The sequence below is a fragment of the Pan troglodytes genome, chromosome 4, assembly GCF_028858775.2.
Source record: "Pan troglodytes isolate AG18354 chromosome 4, NHGRI_mPanTro3-v2.0_pri, whole genome shotgun sequence".
In the NCBI taxonomy this organism is placed as follows: domain Eukaryota; kingdom Metazoa; phylum Chordata; class Mammalia; order Primates; family Hominidae; genus Pan; species Pan troglodytes.
In genome coordinates, this window is record NC_072402.2 from 138389186 (window position 1) to 138414837 (window position 25652).

At 45.1% G+C, this 25652-nt stretch overlaps 2 protein-coding genes across 8 annotated transcripts; one reads left to right on the forward strand and one right to left on the reverse strand.

Annotated features, from left to right (window-relative positions):
* Nucleotides 1-22: 22 nt before the first annotated feature.
* Nucleotides 23-17831, reverse strand: HARS1 (histidyl-tRNA synthetase 1). Of its 3 annotated transcripts, NM_001246379.1 has the most exon segments (13): nt 23-443; nt 794-940; nt 1132-1248; nt 2775-3017; nt 3110-3237; nt 3448-3541; nt 3776-3874; nt 4029-4136; nt 5123-5248; nt 5909-6004; nt 9221-9340; nt 16994-17083; nt 17354-17831. In NM_001246379.1, coding segments are annotated over 13 exon segments (1530 nt in total). In that variant the 5' UTR covers nt 17444-17831; the 3' UTR covers nt 23-371.
* HARS2 (histidyl-tRNA synthetase 2, mitochondrial) lies at nt 17569-25444 on the forward strand. Of its 5 annotated transcripts, XM_009449815.4 has the most exons (15): nt 17577-17654; nt 17746-17895; nt 19635-19652; nt 19735-19809; nt 20079-20198; nt 20329-20424; nt 21661-21786; nt 21891-21998; nt 22256-22354; nt 22674-22767; nt 23091-23218; nt 23312-23554; nt 23717-23833; nt 24080-24226; nt 24641-25444. In XM_009449815.4, the coding sequence occupies exons 2-15, from the start codon at nt 17788-17790 to the stop codon at nt 24698-24700; spliced, it is 1539 nt and encodes a 512-aa protein (XP_009448090.1). In that variant the 5' UTR covers nt 17577-17654; nt 17746-17787; the 3' UTR covers nt 24701-25444. The 5 variants fall into 5 exon arrangements, with proteins under 5 accessions (XP_009448091.1, XP_063667613.1, XP_009448090.1 ...); XM_009449816.4 differs by lacking the exon at nt 19635-19652 and having other exon boundaries at nt 17569-17654; XM_063811543.1 differs by lacking the exons at nt 19635-19652; nt 22256-22354 and having other exon boundaries at nt 17576-17654.
* Nucleotides 25445-25652: the final 208 nt, after the last annotated feature.

Sequence of the window (25652 nt, forward strand, 5' to 3'; positions counted from 1 at the left end):
AGGCATCACTGACACACGCAGACTCCGTGGTTGAGGCATTTTATTGGACCTTTGGCAATTGGTGGTGGGGAGGCATCTGCTCCAACTGGTGCGGGGCCCTGCAGATGGGACCATCTCAGGCTGGGTCCTTGTAGCCCAGGAGCACAGACTGGACTAAGCCTCCTGGGCCTTGTATGAAAAAGGTGTTGTACCTGGCCGTTTTTGCCAGTAATAATAAAATAACCATAATAAAAATTAAAGGCTCTGTTCTGACCACTCTTCAGGTCTTCCGCTGAAACGGAAAAGTGCAAAGCAGTTGAAGTACATATGCAGTTTGTCTTAACCTCAAATAGTGCCAGTCCCACTTCCTTTCCTCTGATAGTTTGTTCAGTTCAGCAGATGCAGAGGGGCTGGCCTGTTCTCCTTTTGATTTCCTCCACAAGGTCTTCTCTTCGGACATCCACCTGGCCAGGATGGGAGAAGAAGGTGGTATAAGCATCTTCCATTCCACTGCTCCCCGAGTGCCTAGTTTCCTCTAGCCCTCTAGGCATCAGGCTTGTCTCAGCTGGGAGCAGGAACCTAATTAAACACCTCAGGCTAGAGTGTGCCTCTTGGGGGAGCCAACAAACCATAAGGTATATGCAGGGATGGAGATCTCACCCTACTAAGACCACAATAACAGGTTAAGCCCTCAAGGCTTTTATGAGTTGTACTAATATCAATGCCAGGCTTTTTCTCAGGTCTTGAATGGGCATGGGCCTGCCAAAATGGCATACATTCTCTGTCCCTTAGCCTTCCTGCCCACCTCCCTCACCTCTTCCCTGCTAGTCACTGAACGGAGCTTGATGACCCCATCCTTGAGTTCCTGCTCGCCGATGATAGCCACCAGTGGGATGCCTGCCTCCTCACAGTACTGCAACTGGTTCAGTAGCTTTGGGTTCTTCTTGTACAGCAGCTCAGCCTGCAGGGGACAAGAGCAGAAGATGAAGGCTGGCTTCTGCTGTCCTCAGGGACAGAGGGTGTCCAAGCTGGCACCCTGTTCTTAGCTCTACTTTTGAGAAGTAATGGCAGGATCCATTATGGGTGAGCTTTTATTCAGTTTGTGTCCAGCACACCTAAGTTTGCTGCCACCCTGGGGCTTGCCTCCCGTACCTTGATCCCAGCATCCCACAGTTCTGAGACAAGCTTTAGTCTTTCCTCTAGCAGCTTCTTCTGTGCAGATGCCACAAGCACCTGTGTCTCCGTGGTCCGTATCTTCTCCTCCAAAGCCTGGGGAAGGGGCAGATAAAAGAGAGCTGGGCTAACACCTTCAAGGAGCAAACAAAGCAGGCTCTAGTCGGGATTTTGAGACCAGGCCCAACTCAGCTCTACCAGGGCAGGGGCCCTGTCTTCTCATCTAGCACCTTGGGCATAAAGGTAGCTTTTAGTAGATATGAGGACTGAACTGACTGACTTGTACATAGGACGTATCAGAATAAATAACTTAGGGCAAGAGTAAAGGTAGCTTTTTTACAGTAACTTCAAGCTTATCTCCATGTAGTACCTTTTTTTTTTTTTTTGAGACAGGGTCTCTGTCATCCAGGCTGAAGTGCCGTGGTGTGATCACTGCAGCTTCGACCTCCCAAGCTCAAGTGATCCTCCCACCTCAGCCTCCTGACTACAGGCACACACCAACATACTCAGCTAATTAAAAAAAAAAAAAAAAAATTTTTTTTTTTTTAAATCTGTAGAGACAGGGTCTCATCATGTTGCCCAGGCTGGTCCATGTAGTACCTTAAGGGTCCACCAAAGCATTCACACAGAAGTACTACTATGAGCCCACCCCAATTAGATCACCCTTGACAGTTTTAGTCCCCACTTACTATCTACCCATTTATGACACTGTGCCTCTCACACTTCAGTTACAGGGCACAGGCGTGTATATGGGTGTGGGGAAAGGAGAATGCTGCTGCTGCTTCCCTTGTCTTTTTCAGGAAAACTATTTTCATAGTTCTTAGAATGTAAGATGCCTACTGGAAAAATGATCTCAACTGGGAAATGGGTGGTTTCCACCCTAGAGAAAAGGCATAGGACCGTGGGGAGGTTGCCAGAGCATTTCCCAGAAGATGAAATGCAACCAGCCACTTAAGACCAGCAGCAACAAAGGAGGGCTTGAGGCTACAAGAGGCTTCCTTGGTGTTACTCTAGGTGCTAGAGAGTCACGGTAGCCATCTGAGGGATCCCAGGGCCTCAGACACATGCTTCCCATTTAGAGACAGTATTGCAGTGTGGTTAGTGGCAAGACTTTGGAGTCAGACTGCCTGGATTCAAATTCTGACTCTACCACTTACAAGTTTCATGGCCTTAAGCAAATTATTTGATCTATAATGCTTCAGTGTTCTCATCTGGAAAATGCAATTAATAAAACTAGCTACTCTCACAGGGCTGTAGTAACAATTATATTTTGATAATGCATGAAAAGCACCAAGCACAGTGCCTGGCACAAGGCAGTAAAATGTTAAGTATTCTGTATCATGAGGAAGATCTAAGTCTTGGATACACCAGCCCAGGTTTGTGACAGCCCTGAAGGAAGTAGAGACCCAGAGCAGAGGATTGAGTGCAGAAAGATTATGGATTAAAGATCCATAAAACTTACATATAATGGGGTAGAAATCTGTGAAAAAGAGCAATAATCTTTTCTCCATTTCTGTGAGATGCTCCCTGCCCAAAGCAGCACCACTTGCTCCCTTGGAGATCAGATAGCTTAGGTGCCACCACCTGCTCAGACTATCTTCTACCCACCTCCTAGGACCTACCTCTAGTCTCTGTTCCACGATGGAGAAAATCCGCTCCACCCCAATGCTGAGCCCCACACATGGCACCTTGCGCCCTTTGGGGTCGAACATGCCCACTAGCCCATCATAGCGTCCTCCAGCAGCCACACTGCCCACACCCAGGGGCTCTTCCCCTGCCTGGGCTGGGGTCTGTAGCAGCACTGCCTCATAGATCACCCCAGTGTAGTAATCCAGCCCTCGAGCAAGGCTCAGGTCAAAGGAGATCTGTGGAGATAAGAAAATGGTCAGTGCCAGATTAAGATCAGGGACCTGAAGCCCCAGAGCTCAGAAGGGATCCCGTCCCCAACTTGACTCACTTTGTCATCAATGCCAAATAGGGTCAGGTACTCAAAGAGCAACTTCAGGTCTCCCAGGCCCTCCAAGGCCTGCTTGTTTTGGGATAGTTTAGGATCCTGGAGCAGCTGTTCCACCAGGGATACCCCACCTGGGGAGACAGACTTGTGAGTGAGGCTGACAAGGAAACAAAAAAGGTAAGGAGGGTTGACCTTCTTGCCTGGACTCTAGTCGCCCATGCATGTGTGTGTACATATGCATAGACACACTCACTCCCCTACATACATAACACAGACCAGTTTCAGCTTTAGGACTGAGGGCAGTGGGACGGCTGCTGGGGAGGCTTGGTTCTGTTCCTCACCATGTTGCTGGACATAGTCCCCAATGCGGTCAGCCACCTCGGGTGCAAGGCCCTTCTCTCCCACCATCTCATTCTTCACCTCTTCCCAGGACACCTAGGCAGACAGACACCAGTCAGGGACCCCTGGGCAGCTTCCGCACCACAGAGCAAGTGTGTACTGTCCTCGGGGAACCGTTTTGGAGCAGTAGCTGCCCATGAGCCTACATCCTGGGGCTAACCTTCCTCTGGTGGGTATAGAGGCATGCACCTCTCTCTCTCTCAATCTTGTTTTCCATTTCCCAAGGCAGGGTGGGATCTGGGAAAAGAAGTCAAGTACTTGGGTTGTTACCTTGTCCAGCTTGTCTACTGAGGAGCAGATGGTACGGAACTTGCTGTCAGAAACACCACAGATAGCAAACATCCCATCTAGAATGCGTCGATCGTTTACCTGCAAGGAACCAATGCATAGTGAGGGGGGAATCTCTTTTCTTACATGACCTGCAATAGTCATGGCCACTTAGGCTACTGGTCCCTCTGCACAAGGATCTTCTCTTGTGAGAGGCCAGGCCCAACTTTGCCCTCCCAGCCTTGTCAGCTCTGACCTTGACCAGGAAGTCGCCTATCTGAAGTGAACTCAGGATCTCGCACATGATCTTCAGGCACTCTGCATCAGGGATCATGGGATCAAAGTTCCCAGCAATGTCAAAATCCTGCAGGGAGAGGGTTAGCCAGCGGTCTTCAGGGATTCACCTTTCTGAAGGGGGGACTCTGGGAGCTCTGTCCTCTAGGAAGGCCTGGTTGCACTCAAGCATAGAATTTCTCTTTCATTTTCTGATCATCAGCCCAGAGGTAAACCCCGGCATCTTTGGGCTTCTCACCAGTTTTGGTTTCCTTTCCATCTACTGGGCTATTCCTTCATTTTCTACTTCATCATCTTCTTAACTCCTCCTACTGGATGGGGTGATTATATGGCTTTAGTGCTTAGCCATTTTCCCTATTCATCCAGAAGCCCTGGCATCAGTCTGGATGATTTGATGTATCAAAGCTAATTTCCTTATTCTCTGCTGTGATCCTATCACTGTGGTTTAAAATAAAGAGCACTGGACCAAGAGTTCTAGTCCTGACTTTGCCTTTCTTATCCCTATGATCTCTTCATCTGCTGGGTATCAAGTTTACTCATATGTAAAATGGAGAGACTTTATTCTCCTCCCCCACCACAAGGATTTTGTGAAATCTGCATGAAACCACCATAGAAGAGGCTGGGTGCGGTGGCTCACGCCTGTAATCCCAGCACTTTGGGAGGCCGAGGCAGGCGGATCATGAGACCAGGAGTTCGAGACCAGCCTGGCCAACATGGTAAAACCCTGTCTCTACTAAAAATACAAAAAATTAGCCGGGCATAGTGGCAGGCGCCTGTAATCCCAGCTACTCAGGTGGCTGAGGCAGAAGAATCGTTTGAACCCAGGAGGCAGAGGTTGCAGTGAGCCAAGACTGCACCACTGCACTCCAGCTTGGGCAACAGAGCGAGACTCCGTCTCAAAAAAACAAAAAACAAACAAAAAAACCACCATAGAAACCCTAAGAGCATTATCTGGGTCATCCAATTTGCTCAGGACACCGTGAGTACTCAATAGATTCTGCTGGCTTGAGAGAGCCCCAAGTAACTCATCCTGCCCCACGGTTTCCCAACACTCACACACTGGTAGAATTCCCGGTATCGGCCACGGGTCATGGCTGGGTTATCCCGCCGATATACCTTTGCTATGTGGTAGCGTTTAATGTTGGTCAGTTTATTCATTGCCAAATACCGAGCAAAAGGAACCTGATGACAAAGAGTTAAGGAGAAAGCCCCTCCTATCACTGTCTGCAAGTTGATTATCATCACCAACAGAAGCTGGGGTCTAACCCCTCCCTATGTGGGTAAAACTGCCACCCATAAGATTAATAGCACTTACAAACATCAGAAAGCATCAGCTGTGCTACCACATGAGGTAGCTGAAGGCTCAAAAAAGATTAAGGCACCTTTCCCTTTTGTAGTGTTGACTGGACTTTTTTGAGCATGGCAAGGGGCTGGGCAGGTTGGCCACAGACCAGAAAAAGGCGACCAGAAAAAGGCCCCCATATGGGATTTCTAAGCAGATGATTCTCTGTGTAGCTTGGAGACAAGGGAAATGTGTTGCTAGTCCATTAAGAAGAATTTTGTTCACTGGACAGGGCAGGGGAGAGGTATTCTGGAGCCAGGGGATGACTGTAGAGTTGGAACTGGGCCCTGACATCAAGCTGAGGTCTCACTCAGGATTCAGAAGATTTCTAAGGATGTGTATGCTCTGTTTAGCCAAATTTCCACTCCTGGTTTAGAGAAATAATTCCCCTAATCGCCAAAGGCCTCGTATTTGATCCTACCTACTCTACCATTCTTAAACCTGAGCCAAGTGAGTGCCAATCCATCCAAAGTCTCAAGAGCCCAAGTTTAGAAAGATACAGTGAGGTCATAGCGAAGGGACAGGAGCTCCCCGCCCTGGTCCTTCAGGTCATAGATAAGCTTGGAGTCTTCCCCATACTTTCCCATCAGTGTTTCCTGGAGAAAACATAAATAAATGTGGTCATAATAATAAACATAACAATTTAAAAGGAAGTTTTGAAAACAAACATGACTGATTCCAACTTGTCTACATTTCCCTCTGCTCTTTATCCCAATTCTTAGGTGTCTGATGTAGTTATCATTAAAAGGAAACACCAATTTTGTGTTTTTTCTATTTTGATTTTGTAACAGAGCTGAAGTATTTTTCTTACACATTTTCCTCTTAAAAATCTTTTTTTTCTTCAGACTTCTCAGCATGAAGTTTTTTTTTTTTTTTTTGAAATGGAGTCTCGCTCTGTCACCAGGCTGGAGTGCAGTGGCGTGATCTCGGCTCACTGCAACCTCTGACTCCGGGGTTCAAGAGATTCTCCTGCCTCAGCCTCCAGAGTGGCTGAGACTACAGGCGGGTGCCACCATGCCCGGCTAAGTTTTGTATTTTTAGTAGAGACAGGGTTTCACCATGTTGGCCAGGATGGTCTCGATCTCTTGACCTCGTGATCTGCCCGCTTCAGCCTCCCAAAGTACTGGGATTACAAGCATGAGCCACAGCGCCCGGCCTGAAGTGTTTTTAAAAGATGCATAAATTCCAGTGAGAAGAAGCTCTGTACTTACTTCCTCCCTCATGTTATACTGTTAGGTGTTTAGGTTATTCTAATTTAAAAAAAAATTTTTTTAGGCCAGGCATAGCGGCTCACGCCTGTAATCCCAGCACTTTGGGAGGCCAAGGCGGATGGATCACCTGAGGTCAGGAGTTCGTGACCAGCCTGGCCAACATGGTGAAACCCTGTCTCTACTAAAAATACAAAAATTAGCTGGGGGAGCTGGTAGGCATCTAATCCCAGCTATTCAGAGGCTTAGGCAGGAGAATCGCTTGAACCCGGGAGGCAGAGGGTGCAGTGAGCAGAGATCGCACCATTGCACTCCAGCCTGGGTGACAAGAGTGAAACTCTGTCTCAAAAAAAAAAAAAATTCCCCATAACATTTCAATATCTAATATTTAGGTATATAGCTCTTTTTTTAAAAAAAAAAGTATTTTTCTTGATGATAAACTACTAGGAATAGGTTATTAGACCAACAAACATAAATGTTTTTTGATGCCTGAGATTCGAATAATGTCAAAAGTAAAAACTGGGGAATGTCTTAAGGGCATTACAGCAGTCCTTGCCCTGTGATGTCTATCATCGGTAATAGCATATTTCACTTACCAGGTTGGCAAAGATTAAAAAGCCTGAAACTTCCCAGTATGCAGTATCAGAAACAGTCACACACTAGTGTTACGGGCTGAACTGTGTCCCCCTGGCCCCACCCTCCCCAATTCATTTGTTTAAGTCCTAACTCCCAGTAACCTCTAAACATGTCTACATTTGGTGATAGGGTCTTTAAAGAGATGATTAAGCTAACATGAGGTCTCCAAGTTGGGCTCTAATCCAATATGTTGTTGTAAGAAGAGAAAATTTAGATAGGGACAGAGGGAAGACGATGTAAAGACAAAGGGAGGCTGGGCGCGGTGGCTCATGCCTGTAATTCCAGCACTTTGGGAGGCTGGGGTGGGCGAATCACTGGAGGCCAGGAATTCAAGACCACCAACCTGGTCAACATGGTGAAACCTCGTCTCTACTAAAAATAGAAAAATTAGCCAGGTGTGGTGGCACACGTGTGTAATCCCAGCTACTTAGGAGACTGAGGCAGGAGAATCGCTTGAACCTGGGAGGTGGAGTTGCAGTGAGATGAGATGGTGCCACTGCACTCCAGCCCAGGCAACAGAGCGAGACTCTGTCTCAATTAAAAAAAAAAAACAAAGGGAGATGATGGCCATCTACAAGCCATGGAGAGAGGCCTGGAACAGATCCTTCCTTATGGCCTTCAGAAAGAACTAGGCCTGCCAACATGTTATGTCAACTTCCAGCCTCTGGAACTGTGAGAAAATAAATTTCTGTTGTTTAGGCTACCCAGTCTATGGTACTTTGTTATGGTAGCCCTAGCAAACTAATACAGTAGGTAAAAACAGACTCATAAATATGTACAATTAAATATCAATAAAAAGAGACATTGACGAAGGAAACAACAGATAATTTCAGACAGTTTTATAGCCTAAAGGCAATAAACTAGCTCATTGTGATAAGAGAGAGAACAGCTACTTTAAAGAAGGTAGTTGGAGAAGATTACTTGAGGAGTGGCATTTTAGCTGAGCTCTGAAATTAAAATCTGGCTGGCTGGACGTGGTGGCTCATGCCTGTAATGTCAGCACTTTGGGAGGCTGAGGAAGGAGGACCACTTGAAGCCAGGGGTTCGCAAGCAGCCTGGGCAACATAGCAAGACCTCTGTCTCTATTTGTATTTTTTTTTTTTTGAAAAAAGGAATTAAAATCTGCAGTCTCTAGTATAATCTGAAATAAATCATGCAAAGAGCTAAGGAAAGGGAGTTCAGGAAAGGGGAAGAGCAAGAACAAAGGTGTGGAGGTACAAACACACTGACTATGTTCCAAGAGTAGGAAGAAGACCAGAGTAGCATAGTGGGCAAGAGGAAAAATAGCATGAGATGAGGTAGGAGAGGCAGTGGCCAGATCACCTAGGGCTCTGTAAACCTGAGTAAAGAGTTTGGGTTGTACTATAAGTGCAGTGGGAATCACTGGGTTTGAAGCAGGTAGTAATGCAATCTGGGTTGGCTGGTTTGTTTTAGAGACAGGGGCTTGCTACATTGCCCAGACTGGAGTATGGTGGCTATTCACAGGCACCATCATAGCACACTACAGCCTTGAACTCCTCGGATCCAGTGATCTTTCTGCTTCAGCCTCCTGACAAGCAGGAACTACAGATGTGCCCAGTTGCAATCTAGTTTTTAATAGCAAAGAACTACTAACAACTTCAGAGTCCATCAACAGGAGAGTGGTTGCATATTTATGTACGTATGGTTTGCATGAATCTAGAAAATATTCCAAGTACAGATGCCACGCAATACAATGTAGAGAGGACCCAGAACAATTACCACTCCAAAGAATGGCTCTCTTTTGGAATCTGCTGGCCACAACCAAGATAATAAAAGACAGGGCCTCTCCCTCCAAGCCATTCTTGTCCCGCTTCTTATTGGAGCAAAGACTGGTCTGTGTCCACAACAGGAGTGGGCCCTTTGGACCCTCACTCTCTTGTTGTCATCTTCTTTGTTATTCAAATGCCCACTCATCTACCATGTAGTTTCTTCTTGCCCATTCCTCACCTTTAGTTCAAATACAGGTGTATCAATGACTTCTGCACCGTGGCGCTTGAAGCAACGGATGATTATGTCAAACACCTTCTCGCGAACTGCCATCTGCCGGGGACTATAGTCTCTTGTGCCCTTGGAGTTGAAATCAGCCAGAGAACCAGAAACGAGGTTTGAAAACCAAGAACAATATGTTTTGGAAATATAAAAGGATGACCTCAATAATGAAAAAGCAAATCCTGCTCTAAACAGATTTTCCTACAGGCCACTGAGTTTTAAAACAAGTACAAATAATTCCCTATTAATTCCCACACCCATTTGCTATCTGCCTTCCAAACTCCATTCCCTTTTAAGTTTGGGTCTATTTTCTAAAATTCTTAGAACTCTTTTCTTTAAGCCATTTTTCTAAACACTCTCTCTCGGATAACAGAACATTTCCTGGCCTAATAACAAACACCTACCTGAGGCCAGGCACAGTGGCTCACGCCTGTAATCCCAGCACTTCGGGAGGCCGAGGCAGATGGATTGCCTGAGGTCAGGGGTTCGAGACCAGCCTGGCCAACATGGTGAAACCTCGTCTCTACTAAAAATACAGAAATTAGCCGGGTGCGACGGCATGCCCCTTATAGTCCCAGCTACTTGGGAGGCTGATGCACGAGGATCCTTGAACCTGGGAGGTGGAGGTTGCAGTGAGCCGAGATTGTGCCACTGCACTCCAGCCTGGGCAACAGAGTGAGACTGTCTCAATAAAACAAACAAATGGTGGTGGCAGGTGCCTGTAATCCCAGCTACTCAGGAGGCTCAAGGCAGGAAGAATCACTTGAACCTGGGAGGCGGAGGTTGCAGTGAGCCAAGATTGCGCCACTGCACTCCAGACTGAGAGACAGAGCGAGACTCTGTCTCAAAAACAAAACAAAACAAACCAACCAGCCGGGCGCGGTGGCTCACACCTGTAATCCCAGCACTTGGGGAGGCCGAGGCGGGCGGATCACGAAGTCAGGAGATCAAGACCATCCTGGCGAACACTGTGAAACCCCGTCTCTACTAAAAATACAAAAAAATTAGCCGGGCGTGGTGGCAGGTGCCTGTAGTCCCAGCTACTTGGGAGGCTGAGGCAGGAGAATGGCGTGAACCCGGCAGGCGGAGCTTGCAGTGAGCTGAGATAGCGCCACTGCGCTCCAGCCTGGGAGACAGAGCAAGACTCTGTCAAAAACAAACAAACAAACAAACAAAAAAAAACCAAACAAACAAAAATAATAACAACAAAAAAATACCTACATTATAGGCAATATAACCAACTCAAACTGGCTCAACTAATTGAATTCCAAATTTTATAAGCAACGTTTCTCTCCCAATATAACTTTTCTTTTAAATCTTGGTTACAACTGTTTGTTCTCTAATTTGTTTCTGGTAACAACTCTATTACATAGGCTAGGCAGATAAATTTTACAGATGAAGTACAGGATGTTGAGAAGTTAAGTCATTTCTTAAGGCCATTCAGCATGTTTGTGGCAGTCAGGACTAGAACTGTGTTCTCCTTCCAGGTCAGAGCTTCCAATCTGGGCTTTTATACCCTACTCCAAAGTCTTTGGTTTCAGGACCTCTTTACACTCTTACTATGTATTCAAGACCCCAAAGTGGATTATACCTATCAATATTTACTGTATTAGAATTAGAACGGCAAAAATTTTAAAATATTTATTCATTTAACAAATAATATATGTTAACACAAATAATATATCTATTATATGTTAATGCAAATAATATTTTAGAAAAAGGTAACTGTTTTCCAAAACAATTTAGTGAGAAGAGTGGCACTGATTTACATCTTTGCAAATCTTTAATGTCTGACTGAATAGAAGACAGCAGGATTCTCATATGTGATTTTTGCATTCAATCTGTCGTGATATGTCGTGCTGGTTGAAGTATATAAAGAAAATCTAACCTTACACAGATATGTAGTTGTAAAAGGAAGAGTATTTTAACAAACTTTTCAGCTAACTGTGGATATTTTTCTTTGGTACTACATCAGAATCCAACAAGTGGTTGTTTCTTAAAGATTGGTTGCAATGTGGAATTTGAAAGCTAGATCAATGAACTTAAAAAAAAAATAAAAAGAACAATTAGTCTCTCACTTATCTAGTACCTAGAATAGTCAAATTCATAGAGACAGAAAGTAGAAAGTAGGATAGCAGTTACCAGGGGCTGGAGGGAGGGTGAAGTGGGGAGTTATTGTTTAATGGGTACAGAGTTTCAATTGGGGATGATGAAAAAATTCTGGAGGTGGATAATGGTGATGGTTATGAGTATGAATGTACTTCATGTTACTGAACTGTACACTTAAAAATCATTAAAATGGGCTGGGCGTGGTGGCTCACACCTGTAATCCCAGCACTTTGGGAGGCCAAGGCAGGTGGATCACGGGGTCAAGAGATCGAGACTATCCTGGCCAACATGGTGAAACCCCATCTCTACTAAAAAATACAAAAATTAGCTGGGCGTGGTGGCACACACCTGTAGTCCCAGCTACCTGGGAGGCTGAGGCAAGAGAATTGCTTGAACCCAGGAGGTGGAGGCTGCAGTGAGCCAAGGTCATGCCACTGTACTCCAGCCTGGTGACAGAGTGAGACTCTGTCTCAAAAAAAAAAAAAAAAATCATTAAAATGGTAAATTTTATGTTACGTATATTTTCCTACAAAAAAAAAATCCACTACTGTATTTTGTACTTTGAATGAATGGATCCTTTGCCTGTGCATGATTTCATAACAGGTCTTTCAAATGTTGATACATTTCATTATACAATATCAGGAAGCCTTATTTATTTACATCACTTCAGATCTCATCAAGAAAGTCTTTTTTCTTTTCTTTTTTTTTTTTTTTTTTTGGGATGGAGTCTCGCTCTGTCACCCAGGCTGAAGTGCAGTGGTGTGATCTCGGCTCACTGCAACCTCCACCTCCCGGGTTCAAATAATTCTCCTGCCTCAGCCTCCTGAGTAACTGGGACTACATACAGGCGCGTGCCACCACGCCCAGCAAATTTTTTGTATTTTTAGTAGAGACAGGGTTCCACCATGTTAGCCAGGATGGTCTTGTTCTCCTGACCTCATGATCCACTTGCCTCTGCTTCCCAAAGTGCTTGGATTACAGGCGTGAGCCACCTTGCCTGGCCTGTTTTTATTTGTTTGTGTGTTTGTTTTTGAGATGGAGTCTCACTCTGTCACCCAGGCTGGAGTACAGTGGCGTGTTCTCGGCTCACTGCAAGCTCCACCTCCCAGGTTCAAACGATTCTCCTGCCTCAGCCTCCCGAGGAGCTGGGATTACAGACGTGCGCTACCATACCTGGCTAAATTTTTATTTTTAGTAGAGACAGCGTTTCACCATGTTGGCTAGGCTGGTCTCAAACTCCCGACCTCAGGTGATCCGCCCACCTTGGTCTCTCAAAGTGCTGGGATTACAGGCGTAAGCCACCACACCCAGTAGAAAACTCTTTAATTATTGGGAAGCTGTCAAGCTTATGATGGAAGATGCAAGTTTTCTAAAATTCTTTTTTTTTTTTTTTTTTTTGAGATGTAGTTTCACTCTTGTTGCCTAGGCTGGAGTGCAATGACGCGATCTTGGCTCACCACAACCTCTGCTTCCTAGGTTTAAGCGATTCTTGTGCCTTAGCCTCCCTAGTAGCTGGCATTACAAGCATGCGCCACCACGCCCAGCTAATTTTTAGTAGAGATGGGGTTTCTCTATGTTGGTCAGGTTGGTCTCAAACTCCCGACCTCAGGTGATCCGCCCGCCTTGGCCTCCCAAAGTGCTGGGATTATAGGCTTGAGCCACCATGCCCTAAGTTTTCTAAAATTCTAACTTTCACCTGAATACTTGAATTTTTTCACTGCCTACAAGTACTGTCAGATGTTTTCCTTGAGGTGACGAGGCTCACTTCGTTTATTGTTGTAAAAATGTCTGCCAAATATTTAAGTTTGAAAAACCATAATTTATCTTTCAGTTGTTAATTCAAATAAAACAAGATGTTCTATGAAAAAAGTAGCTAGATCAGCTTGCAACTTGAACAATGGCATAAGCATTTTCCCTACCTTGGAGTGCAGAAGTACTTTATATGTACTTCCCATTTTGTCATAGCAAATATTTAAAAATAGGGTCCTCAAGGGTCAAGATTCAATAAAATCAGTAAGTTTTTGGCCAGGCATGGTGGCTCAGCCTAGCACTTTGGGAGGCCAAGGTGGGCAGATTGCCTGAGCTCAAGAGTTCCAAACCAGCCTGGGCAACATGGTGAAACATGTTGTAGGTTTCTTGTATGTTTTTTGTATTTCTGTAAAAATACAAAAAATTAGCTGCGTGTGGTGGTACCCGCCTGTAATCCCAGATACTCAGGAGGCTGAGGCACAATAATTGCTTAAACCCGGGAAGTGGAGGCTGCAGTGAGCCAAGATCGTGACACTGAACTCCAGCCTGGGCAACAGAGTAAGATTCTGTCTCCAAAGAAACCCCAAAACAAACAAACAAAGTTTTACCATTTTATCAATGACATTGTTAAGTAAAACTGAATTTTTTTAATTAATTAATTTATTTATTTATTTATTTACTTACTGTGAGTGCATGGCAGTGAAGAACACACTGGCTATTAGTACAGTTTAGTGTCACTGTCTTAATGTATGCTAAGGCACCAGCAGTTCTACTCACCAGCGCTTTTGTGCCTTCAGTGCAAATGTTAACACAACAAAAAAGACAGATAATGTCTTAGAATTATTATAGAAGGGCCAGGTGCAGTGGCTCACGCCTGTAATCCCAGCACTTTAGGAGGCCGAGGTGGGAGGATCACTTGAGGCCAGGAATTCAAGACCAGCGCAGCCAACACGGTGAAACCCCATCTGTACTAAAAATACAAAAAATTAGCCAGGTGCGGTGGCACACCCCTGTAGTCCCAGCTACTCGGAAGGCTGAGGCAGGACAATCGCTTGAACCCGGGAGGCAGAGGTTGCAGTGAGCTGAGATCACGCCACTGCACTCCAGCCTGGGCGACAGAGCAAGACTCTGTCTCAAACAAAACAAAACAAAACAAAAGAATTATTATAGAAATAGTTTTGACCATGAAGATCCCTTGAAAGAGTCTTGTCCCCACAATACTGAGTTTTCTATTGTTAATACTAAAATGGATATTAACTCTCTAGCATAATCTTAACACTATAGTATGGAAATTTTCAAAGACACAATATAGAGAATAGTATTACAGGTCACCATTTATCCATTACCCAGCTTCAACAACCATTAACATCTGCTATTCTTATTTCATTTAAGCCCTGACATGTTTTTCTTACATATTTTTAAATAAATCCCAGACGTCATATCATTTCATCCATAAATACTTCAGTATGAATCTCTAACTCATACGGACATTTAAAAAACCCCAAAGACTCTATCTTTATTATAACCAACAAAACTAACAGCAACTCCTTAATATTATCTAATGCTAAGCCATGGTCAGTTTTCCCCAGTTGCCTCAATAATATCTTTTTATGGTTGATTTATTTGAATCAGCTTCAGAATGAAGTCTATGCGTTGTAATCAGCTGATATGTCTATTTAATCTACAATAGTTTCCTTCCCTCCCCAACTTTTTTTTTTTTTATTTTAAAAAGGTCATTTATGAACTGAGGAAATTGGGCCATTTGTCCTAAAAAAAAATTTTCACATTCTAGATTTGGTGAACAATATGCTTGATGTGCCATCTAACATGTTCCTCCATCTCTAGTATTTCCTGTAAACTGATAGTTAGTCCAAAGATCTGATTAGATTCAAGTTCAATTTACTTGGCAAGAATACTTCCCAGGTGGTGCTGTGTACTTCTTCTTGCATCACATCAGCAGGAACATAATGTCTAGTTGTCCTACTTTTAGTGATGTTAAAACTGATCACTGGTGAGGACAGACTGATCCATCATAAATTCCACAGTAAGCTTTTCATCTAATAGTTTGAAAAATCATTGATGATCACCACTTTGGGATTTTACACTGTCTCTTTAACCTTCAAAAATTAGTTATATGTAGAAAGAAACAGCTCAATGAATTTAGGAGCCCAAAGAATTAACCTTAACACAAGGAAAACAGACCATCTCCCCTCTCCTTTGGAATTCAATTTCAAATACATGTATTAAATAGAATCATCCCTCAGTATCCACAGGAGATTTGTTCTGGGCCCCATGTGGATACCAAAAATCCATGGATGCTCAAGCCCTTAACATAAAATTATATGCACATCCTCTTATATACTTTAAATAGTCTCTAGAGTGTTTATAATGCCTTAGACAATGTAAAGGCTATGTAAATAGTTGCTATACTATATTTTTTATTTGAAATTTTTATTGTTAGATTTCAAAAGGTTTTTATTTGTTTGTTTGTTTGTTTTTAGAGATAGGGACTCACTATGTTGCTCAGGCTGGTCTCAAGCTCCTGGGCTCAAATGATCCTCCCCTTGTGGCCTCCCAAAGTGCTGGGATTACAGGTGTAAGCCACCACACTCAGCCAGATTTTTTTTCTTAATCGTTTCTTTCCCCCTGAATGGTTTTGATCCACAGTTGGTTGAATCTGTGAATGTAGGACCTTGGGATATGGAGGGCTGACTATACCTATTTAGGCATCTAGTCTCAGTCTCAGGGTAAATAAACGACATAAATAACTACTTAAAGTTGGTGTAATAACAAATATGTATGAAGTGCCAAGAGCACCTAGATGAAGGGGTAAACAGTTCTGTTTATAGAACTTACAGAAAGTGGAACTGAACTGGAGGATGAGCTCAGAATCTCCAACCTCATTCCACTCTACTCTCCTTAACTTAGTTCTAGCCATGTAGATCATCCTCTAGTTCCTCAAAACTACCAAAGTTCTTTCCCACTTTAGGGTTTCCATACTCTACCTGGACCTATCTTTGTCACACTTGTCCTCTGGCTATCTCCTACTCATTCATTAGATCAGTTAGTATATCACTTCCTCAGTTAGCCTTTCTCAGACTCCCCAGTTCTCCCTTATTTTTCTCAGAGCAACCTTAATTTCTTATATCATTTTTCACAATATGTAATTACATAACCATGTGTGGTGGCCGGGTGCGGTGGCACACGTCTGTAATCCCAGCACTTTGGGAGACTGAGGCGGGCAGATCACTTGAGGTCAGAAGTTCAAGACCATCCTGGCCAATATGGTGAAACCCCGTCTCTACTAAAAATACAAAAATTAGCTGGGCATGGTGGTGGGCACCTGTAGTCCCAGCTACTCAGGAGGCTGAAGCAGGAGAATCGCTTGAACCCAGGAGGCAGCGGCTGCAGTGAGCCAAGATGTGCCACTGCACTCCAGCCTGTGCAATAGAGGATACTCCGTTTCAAAAAAAAACAAAAAAAAATCTGTGTGGGATTATTTGTTCTAAGTCTCTCTCCTTCAGTAGAATGTAAGCTCCATGAGGGTAGGCTATATTGTCCACCATGGTATATATTCAGTGCTTTGTATAGTGCTAGAGACATAGCGCTAAATACACATTTATTGAATGAACGAAGGAGTAGCAGCAGCAGGCTGACTCCCCTGATCACCCAGCTGGCCTAGTTTCTGCCATCATTTTGCCATCCCAGAATGACTCAGGTAGAGTCCAGTCCAGCCCAGCGCCCAGAGCGACTGTCCTCTCCTCTGCAGCATTTCAGATCCTCCTCAATGACCTGGTTTAGGGAGGCAGACATAAGCGCCCCGTGAGTAGAGTTAGAGACTTTCTCAGTGGCTCCCTACAGGAATGATATTACCTTGGGGGTTTTGAGCACAAATTTCTGTTTGCTTTCATCAGGACCCAGCTGTGCCTTCAGTTTCAGGAGTTTCGCCACCTCCTCCTCGATCTGTGGAGGGAAAGAAGGCGCTGAGCTATCCATCTGTCACTCTCCTCCCTCCCCCGCCATTCATTCAATATTCCTCCCTCATCACATCTCTCTGCTCAGGCCTAGCTTTGTTTCTCTCGGGACCCACCCCGGATGTCTCCCCACGCAGCCCACTCTCCTCCCTACAAGACTGGTCGCTTCCCTCACATCTCTACCCTATGTCCCGAACACCCTGGCTTTATGTCCTCCCAGGCTTTGCCTTGGCCCTCTCCCCTGCTGCCTAAATCTCACCAGCTCGGCGCTGGCCTTCTGCTGCTTGAGGCCTCGCACGCGCTCTCCCTGAAGTTTCACCAGCTCCTCCAGCGCCGCACGCTCTGCCATCCCGGCTGTCCACTTGAGCCGCCTGCTGTCTCGACCTGCGGTGGTTGCCCCAGCCTCAGCAAGGATGACTTCCGGCTATCGAGTCGCTGGGTCGCACGCCTAGAGAGCCTCCGCCGAGCACAAAAATTATTTCCGGCTCCTCCCGGAAGTGCCGAAGCTGGCTTCTAAGGGAACTTGGGAGGATCCCATCTCAGCCTTCGTGACTAGTGAGGTGCGCAAACGCCCGAGTTTTCCCTGGTGCGCGGGTTCCACCTTTGCAGTGCCCTCCACCCTTCCTGGTGTCTGACCCGCCTCCTTCCCAGGCCTTTTGTTCCTGTCCCGGAAAGCCGGCGTCCTGCCGCGCGATGCCCCTGCTCGGACTTCTTCCCAGGAGGGCCTGGGCTTCGCTGCTCAGCCAGCTCCTGCGACCTCCCTGCGCTTCGTGCACCGGGGCGGTCCGTTGCCAAAGCCAGGTGAGCGAGACAGAATTATCTCTGGTCTGTCCCAGCAGGGTCTCCAGATCTGAAAGCATAGCCTCGCGGCCTGTATTCCAGTAGTGTTACAATCGGTTTTTATCGAGTGCCCACTATGTACTGACACTGAACTAAGCGATTTGGATGCCTGGTCATTTAATCCTTGGAGCAATCTTGAGAGGTTGGAGTTTTGATTTCCATTCTGCAGTTGAGGAAACGGAGGCTGCAAGATTAAATGAATGACTTATACATGGATATGTAGTAAGGGAGTATTTTAATTCATATCCACACTTTTTCCTGAAACTCTTGGACTCAAACAGTAACATTTTTAAGCGAAATATATGAATATTCCTAGTAAATGAGATGACTAAAGATCAGAAGTAGACTGAGTTCATCTTAGAATTTACCTCAAAATGAATCTCAAAAACATTTTCAGATGTCAGAGAGTTTTGGATTTTGGAATTGCAGATAAGGGATTGTGGACTTGAACTTGGACTTCTCTTAGGGCAGATAATCGCCATAGTATGGAACCACCACATCCTCTATTTTTGGAAGGGCATACAGCGTGCTGGTAATGTCACTGATTAAGTTTTGCCTTACTTCGGAAAGATTCTAATGCTCTCTTAGCAGATGCTTTGTGCTATCGTGAACAATAGGGCACAGATCTTTTATTGATATTCAATCACAGCATCTTACCAGTCTGAGTTTTTTAGTTCATTCAAGAAATCCATATCTTATCATTCCACAGGCTTGTTCTGTGTCCTTGAGCTGGTTCCCTTGTCTTCAAGTTACAGTTTTCCTCTCTCTAAACCTGATAACCAGTGCTACCTTATTAAAAATTATTATTTTTTTGTCCGGGCACAGTGGCTCATGCCTGTAATCCCATCACTTTGGGAGGCCAAGGGGGGTGGATCACCTGAGGTCAGGAGTTTGAGACCAGCCTGACCTATATGGCGAAACCCCGTATCTACTAAAAATACAAAAATTAGCCGGGCGTGGTGGCATGTGCCTGTAATCCCAGCTACTCAGGAGGCAGAGAAAGGAGAATCGCTTGAACCCGGGAGGCGGAGGTTGCAGGAGCTGAGATCGTGCCACTGCACTCCAGCCTGGGCGACAGAGTAAGACTCTATCTGGAAAAAAAAAAAAAAAATTATTTTTGCTCTTTCAGTAGGAACGGTGACCTGGAGAAGATCACCATAATCCCTACCCCTGAATGGCTGGTGTTGGTAGTGGTGGGTTGTTCAGTGCCTTCATTATTCTCAGATTCTTAAAGTATTTGAGAATATTAAAAATGCGGCTGAGCTCGGTGGCTCATGTCTGTAATCCCAGCACTTTGGGAGGCTGAGGTGGTTGGATCACGAGGTCAGGAGTTCAAGAGCAGCCTGGCCAACATGGTGAAACCCCATCTCTACTAAAAATACAAAAATTAGCTGGGCGTGGTGGTGGCGCGCCTGTAGTCCCAGCTACTCGGGAGGCTAAGGCAGGAGAATTGCTTGAACCAGGAGGCAGAGATTGCAGTGAGCCGAGATTGTGCCACTGTACTCCAGCCTGGGCAACAGACCGAGACTCTGTCTCAAAAAAAAAAAAAAAAAAAAAATCCATATACAGTGAGGAAGCTTGTGTGGTGAAGACCTGACCTCGTATATATTACACGTGTAATTGTAAATACAACATGGATTCTTTGGGGTGGGACTGAGATTGGGATAGATGAAATGGTGCTTTGGCTTCCTGTTGCTCAGGGTGAAGAGTCTTTGCAGGTTGGTGGTCAACAGGGTCAGAGATGCCACAGGTCTGGCCAGTGTCCAGAGAAGCCACATCTCACATTCATTCTTCTGCCAGGTTGCAGAGGCAGTGTTAACATCCCAACTGAAAGCACATCAAGAGAAACCAAATTTTATTATCAAGACCCCAAAGGTAATACTTTTTGCCTACCCTATCCCATTAGAGTGCCTTGGAGGACTGACCTCTGCCTTGCATGTCTCTCTGACCCCTTTTAATGTCCTTTACAGTAAATTTTAAAAATATATACTACTCTTGAGATACTAGGTGCGGCTCAGAGTCATTTGAACTCAGTAGATTTCAGCTCCAGACCTAAGATTACATAATAAGTGTAGTTTAACTCCTTGTCTGAAATGGACTTATTTTTTGTTTTTGTTTTCACTATGGCTGCTTTTGGTTTCCAGGGTACCAGGGATCTTAGTCCTCAGCATATGGTTGTGAGGGAGAAAATTCTTGATTTGGTTATCAGCTGCTTTAAACGTCATGGAGCAAAGGGGATGGACACCCCAGCATTTGAGCTGAAGGTAAGGGGAGAAGAAAGAGTACGTGCAACCTCACTCACTTCTTCAATGGCGTTCAGTGTCCCAAAGGGCTTCTCATCTGTGTTTTGGAGTCATGCTTTCAACTGTGGCTCATTCTGTTTCACCCCTATAGGAAACCCTGACTGAGAAGTATGGAGAGGACTCTGGGCTCATGTATGATCTGAAGGATCAAGGTGGAGAGCTGTTGTCCCTCCGCTATGACCTTACTGTATCCTTTGAGTACTGGAGCCTGACCTGTCTCTTTCCAAATCCAGAGGGCTTTCTCTGACAAAAGTGGAGAACGTGACTTTGGGATCTTAGAGGTCCATTGCCTATACTTCTAGTTTCTCCCAGAAGGCAGTTCTGCTACGGGAGCCTGGCCTGGAGCCCTGTCATTTAACTCTAGTGTGTATCATAATCCTTTGGGGGAGCTTGCAGAAGCACAGACATTTGGCTGCAGTCCCAGAGATTCTTAGCTAATTCTGTAGCTGGAATGGGGCTCAATAATTTGTATTAAAAACTTTTTTTTTTTTGGCCAGACACGTGGCTCACGCCTGTAATCCGAGCCCTTTGGGAGGCTGAGGCAGGTGGATCACCTGAGGTCAGGAGTTCAAGACCAGCCTGGCCAATATAGTGAAACCCCATCTCTACTCAGCTCCTGCTGAGCTCTGGGGCTCTCAGGTTCTGAGTCTAGTTTGGGACTGACTGTCACCTTGTCTCCACAGATCTCTTTTGACCTAAAAAGTTAGCTGGCCGTGGTGGCAGGCGCCTGTAATCCCAGCTACTAGGGAGGCTGAGGCAAGAGAATCACTTGAACCCAGGAGGCAGAGGTTGCAGTGAGCCGAGATTGTGCCATTGCACTCCAGCCTGGGTGACAAGAGCAAAACTCTGTCTCAAAAAAAAATTTTTTTTTGTGGAGATGGGTGTCTTTGTTGCCCAGGCTGGTCGTAAACTCATCGTTTCAAGTGATCCTCCCATCTTGGCCTCCTAAAGTGCTGGGGTTACGGGTGTGAGCCACTGCATCTGGCCTACAGTCTGCATTTTAAACAAGCATCGTGGGTAATTAAGATGCATGTAGTCCTTTCCCTGCACTTTCAGAACCAGTAGCTTAGAAGTTGTTAGGCAAATCCAAGTTCTGAAGCTTGACTATTTTGAGATGGTTCGGAATTGATCTGAATGGGCAAAAAGACCTGAAGTTAGTTCTTGGGTCACTTCTATCTCTACTTGCCTTGCTTTCTGCTGAACTTTTAGTTTTGCTAGGTGAGATTCCTTCATTTGACACTATTCAATATATATTGAATTCCAAGCACTGCTAGGCCTTGGGGATAGTGGAAAAAAGGGAAGGTCCTTGTTCTTACCCTAGTGGATGAGATCCAGTTGATATAGGCCCAGTCCTCCCTAATGTCTGTATACCGGGCCTAATCTTTGGATGCAGTATCCCTCTTCCTTAACCCATTTATGTGAGGTTCCCTTTGCTCGTTATCTGGCCATGAATAAGGTGAAGAAGATGAAACGTTATCATGTTGGAAAGGTGTGGCGGCGAGAGAGCCCAACCATAGTCCAAGGCCGTTATAGGGAGTTCTGCCAGTGTGTAAGTGACCTGATGGGAGCAGCACAGTTTGATAGTTCTAGGGGCCACAGCCTTGAAACTGGCTGGATAATGGATGTTTTTTCCCATCTTTTTCTTTGCTGTAGGATTTTGACATTGCTGGTCAGTTTGACCCTATGATCCCCGATGCAGAGTGTTTGAAGATCATGTGTGAAATCCTAAGTGGATTGCAGTTGGGAGACTTTCTCATTAAGGTGAGGCCAGGGCTGAGAACTGTGGGAGAAGTCTGGATTTGGCCTAATACTGTTTATGCAAGTCCCAAACTTGGGTGACTCCAACCCTTAAGCCTGCAACTGTAGGACTTTCCTAGTAAAGCTGTTGTATTTCCTATATGTCTGTACTCTTCCTGTGAAATTTCCATCCTTTTTGTGTGTCAGGAAAGTAGGTACTGCCATTGTTTTGAGTGGAAGGGCATTGACAAGCACTTGGGTCACTGACATTGAGTTCTCAGGTAAATGACCGGCGGATTGTGGATGGGATGTTTGCTGTCTGTGGTGTTCCTGAAAGCAAGTTCCGTGCCATCTGCTCCTCCATAGATAAACTAGACAAGGTAACAAAGAAGACATACTTCAGTAGACCCTATCTAGCTTCTGCTCTGCCCTCAAATCCATACCAGTAGTGAAAAATAAGGAGATTGTGGCTGGAAGTGGGCTATTTTGGGGTGGAAGGTAAGGAGGCATACTCTGAAGGAAGATCTGAGTCATGCTATACAGTGGGGATTGTGACTGGATTTCTTAAGCTGTCTCTGACTTTGCTGAGTATACAGTTAGCTACTTGTGATGTATATACTGAATGGAAGTTGAGTTGTCCTTTTTCAGTTTGAGAAAGAAAGATCTTGGGGCTGGGCTAATGTTTGGGTGTTTATGCAGATGGCTTGGAAAGATGTGAGACATGAGATGGTGGTGAAGAAAGGCCTGGCTCCTGAGGTGGCTGATCGAATTGGGGACTATGTCCAGTGTCATGGTAAGAACCAGGGTTTTCAGAGCTGTGATAGAACCAGGCTGAAGGTGACATGTGCTCAAATTCTACCTCTGAAACAACTCTTTTCTGTAGATATGCTAAGCTCCAGGGCCTGTCCTGAATTTAATTTCTCTTTTACTTACTGTAACGACTTTGTGTCTTCAGATGGCAAAGCTAGAGGCAAAGGAGGAGGGTCTTGTCATGTGAGACTGGGATCTTTTTTTTTTTTTTTTTAAAGAAAATGAGGAAGACTAGCTAGAGCACATCAGGGATAATTTTGAATGAAACACATGTGAGTGAACAGCAGAGACTTTATTTCTCTCCAGGTGGGGTATCCCTAGTAGAGCAAATGTTTCAGGATCCCAGACTATCCCAGAACAAGCAGGCCCTGGAGGGCCTGGGAGACCTAAAGCTGCTATTTGAATACCTGACTTTATTTGGAATTGCTGATAAGGTAAGCTGAATTGCAAATGGACCTCCTGCTGAGCTCTAGGGCTCTCAGGGTCCCGAGTCTAGTTTGGGACTGACTGTAATCTTGTCCCCACAGATCTCCTTTGACCTCAGCCTGGCTCGGGGCCTAGACTACTATACAGGAGTGATCTATGAAGCAGTGCTGCTGCAGACCCCAACTCAGGCTGGGGAGGAGCCCCTGAATGTGGGCAGTGTGGCTGCTGGTGGGCGCTATGATGGGCTGGTGGGCATGTTTGACCCCAAGGGCCACAAGGTGCCATGTGTGGGACTCAGCATTGGGGTTGAGCGAATCTTCTACATTGTGGAGCAGAGGATGAAGGTAGGTCCTAGATAGGTGTGAGGTGGGGCTGGAGACCTAAAAACCCTCCTGTTTCTGGAGGTGTAGTTGGAGTGGTTTTCTGATGATTCTTTTTGTCTTGATTTTTGGAATTGCTGGTGGAAAGGAGGTTTTTATTAGTTTTACTTTCTTCTGTCTTATTAGACCAAAGGTGAGAAGGTGCGGACTACAGAGACTCAAGTGTTTGTGGCCACACCACAGAAGAACTTTCTCCAAGAACGGTTAAAGCTTATTGCAGAGCTTTGGGATTCTGGAATCAAGGTATGGTGGAGCTGATATCTGAGCCATCTGGGTATGTGTGGAATTTAGGACCCAGGGCTATATCTATCTTATGTCTAGGGTGGAACTCAAAACCTTTTTAGTCTGCTAGCTACTACTGGCTACTAGATTGGCTTTTTAGGGTGGGCGGACTAGCCACTTATCTCTGGCTTTCTTGGATATCCATATTCCTGAGGTTTGTTGCTGTGTTCACTTCTAAGTCCCTTACTCTGTCTTGATCCTTTTCAGGCAGAGATGCTATACAAGAACAACCCCAAACTATTAACCCAGCTGCACTATTGTGAGAGCACGGGCATTCCACTGGTGGTCATTATTGGTGAGCAAGAACTGAAAGAAGGGGTCATCAAGATCCGTTCAGTGGCCAGCAGAGAGGAGGTGAGTGGCGGCAGCAGAAATAGAAGGGACGAAGTGTTTCTGCCTTTCCCAGATTCTGTAAGAAATATGCATCTTCTGGCTGAGAAATTATCTTCATGGTTAATAGTGGTAGAGATGAACAAACACTCACTCAAGATGACCATTGCTGCCTGTGAGTATTGACTGGGTGGCCAGAAGAAAGACAAATGAAATCCGAATGGGTATTTTGAGACTAATCAACATAATAGACATAGATCCGGTGTTTGAATCCCTTTCATCTTGAGGGTATACATTCTTGAGGTCAACCCACACTACTCCTTTCTGGTTGTATAAGTAATGGGAGAAGATGCAGAGTAAAACAAATCTGGAAAAACAGTGGCTAAGGAGTTAGTATCACTTTCTAGTTTATCACATGAGGATTCTCTTATGTTTCAGGTGGCCATTAAACGGGAAAATTTTGTGGCTGAAATTCAGAAGCGACTGTCTGAGTCTTGATCCTTGCCTGATTCCCATCTGCTGCTCTTTGTAGAAAAGGTTTCCTCTAGAACTGAATTCCTCTGGAATTGAGTGATGGACTTCACAACAACTAGCCAGGAAGGGTGACAAGTACCTTCTGCCTCCTCCATTCTTCCTGGGTGCAGAACTGTAGAAGACCCTGAGGACTCCTGGGCTAGTGTGAGCAGCTATTCTGCATGGGTGCAGATGGCTGGTATGTGAAAGAGATGCTCTAGCTGCAGAGGCAAATTTGAAGTGCCACGGAATGTTGTCAAGAGGTACTGAGATTGTTGCTGTGAGCAAGGCTCTGGGAGAGTCACCTCAGGCTCAGGATTCTGAACCATTGAGATCAGAAACCAGATACTTAGCCTTCTACTGTAGCTACGGAACCAGATTCTGGTGAATTTGTCCACAATCAGCCATTGGCCTGTCTGGGGAGTTTTTGGAAGACAGCAAAGAGGGGCAATGGCTGCTTTCAGCTTTGAGGACAGATGCTATCCTAAGGGCATGGCAGTACCCATGTTGATTTGACATCTCTCTAGCCCATCCATTGCTTACAGTAGAAGAGTGGGGCTGTATGCTTGATAATCTTGAACATTGAACTTAATAGATGACTTGACAAGGTAGAGATCTGAGATTTTGGAGACCATTTCCTGTGCCAGAATCACTGCTCTATTGCATGCCGTGCCATGGAGGCTGTTTTAGAAGTGGTTGGATAACATGTTAAATAAAATATTAAGTGTAGTAGTTTGGGTAATTTGTTATTGTTATCAAGGGCTTTGTTTGCATAGACCATAGAAAATGCTTGAGTGTACATTGGAGAATTCTGTGAGGTAGAAGTAACCTCCCTGGGATGATGCTTCTGTATTCAGTGATGAGCAGCCACAGTTTTTCCCTCTTTCCCCGTCTCCTCAAGAGGTAGTTTTTTTGTTTGTTTGTTTTTAGACGGAGT

What these genes read in the sequence shown, in the direction of transcription:
- HARS1 (XM_009449779.3), bottom strand. Translation starts at nt 17,443, where the DNA reads ATGGCAGAGCGTGCGGCGCTGGAGGAGCTGGTGAAACTTCAGGGAGAG. An exon ending in ACCGGGAATTCTACCAGTGT is followed by an intron (nt 3,875 to 5,122) that starts GTGAGTGTTGGG and finishes GGTTCCTTGCAG; the next exon opens with GTAAACGATCGACGCATTCT. An exon ending in CAGTAGACAAGCTGGACAAG is followed by an intron (nt 3,542 to 3,775) that starts GTAACAACCCAA and finishes CTGTCTGCCTAG; the next exon opens with GTGTCCTGGGAAGAGGTGAA.
- HARS2 (XM_009449815.4), top strand. Translation starts at nt 17,788, where the DNA reads ATGCCCCTGCTCGGACTTCTTCCCAGGAGGGCCTGGGCTTCGCTGCTC. An exon ending in CCCTCCGCTATGACCTTACT is followed by an intron (nt 20,425 to 21,660) that starts GTATCCTTTGAG and finishes CATTTATGTGAG; the next exon opens with GTTCCCTTTGCTCGTTATCT. An exon ending in CCATAGATAAACTAGACAAG is followed by an intron (nt 22,355 to 22,673) that starts GTAACAAAGAAG and finishes GTGTTTATGCAG; the next exon opens with ATGGCTTGGAAAGATGTGAG.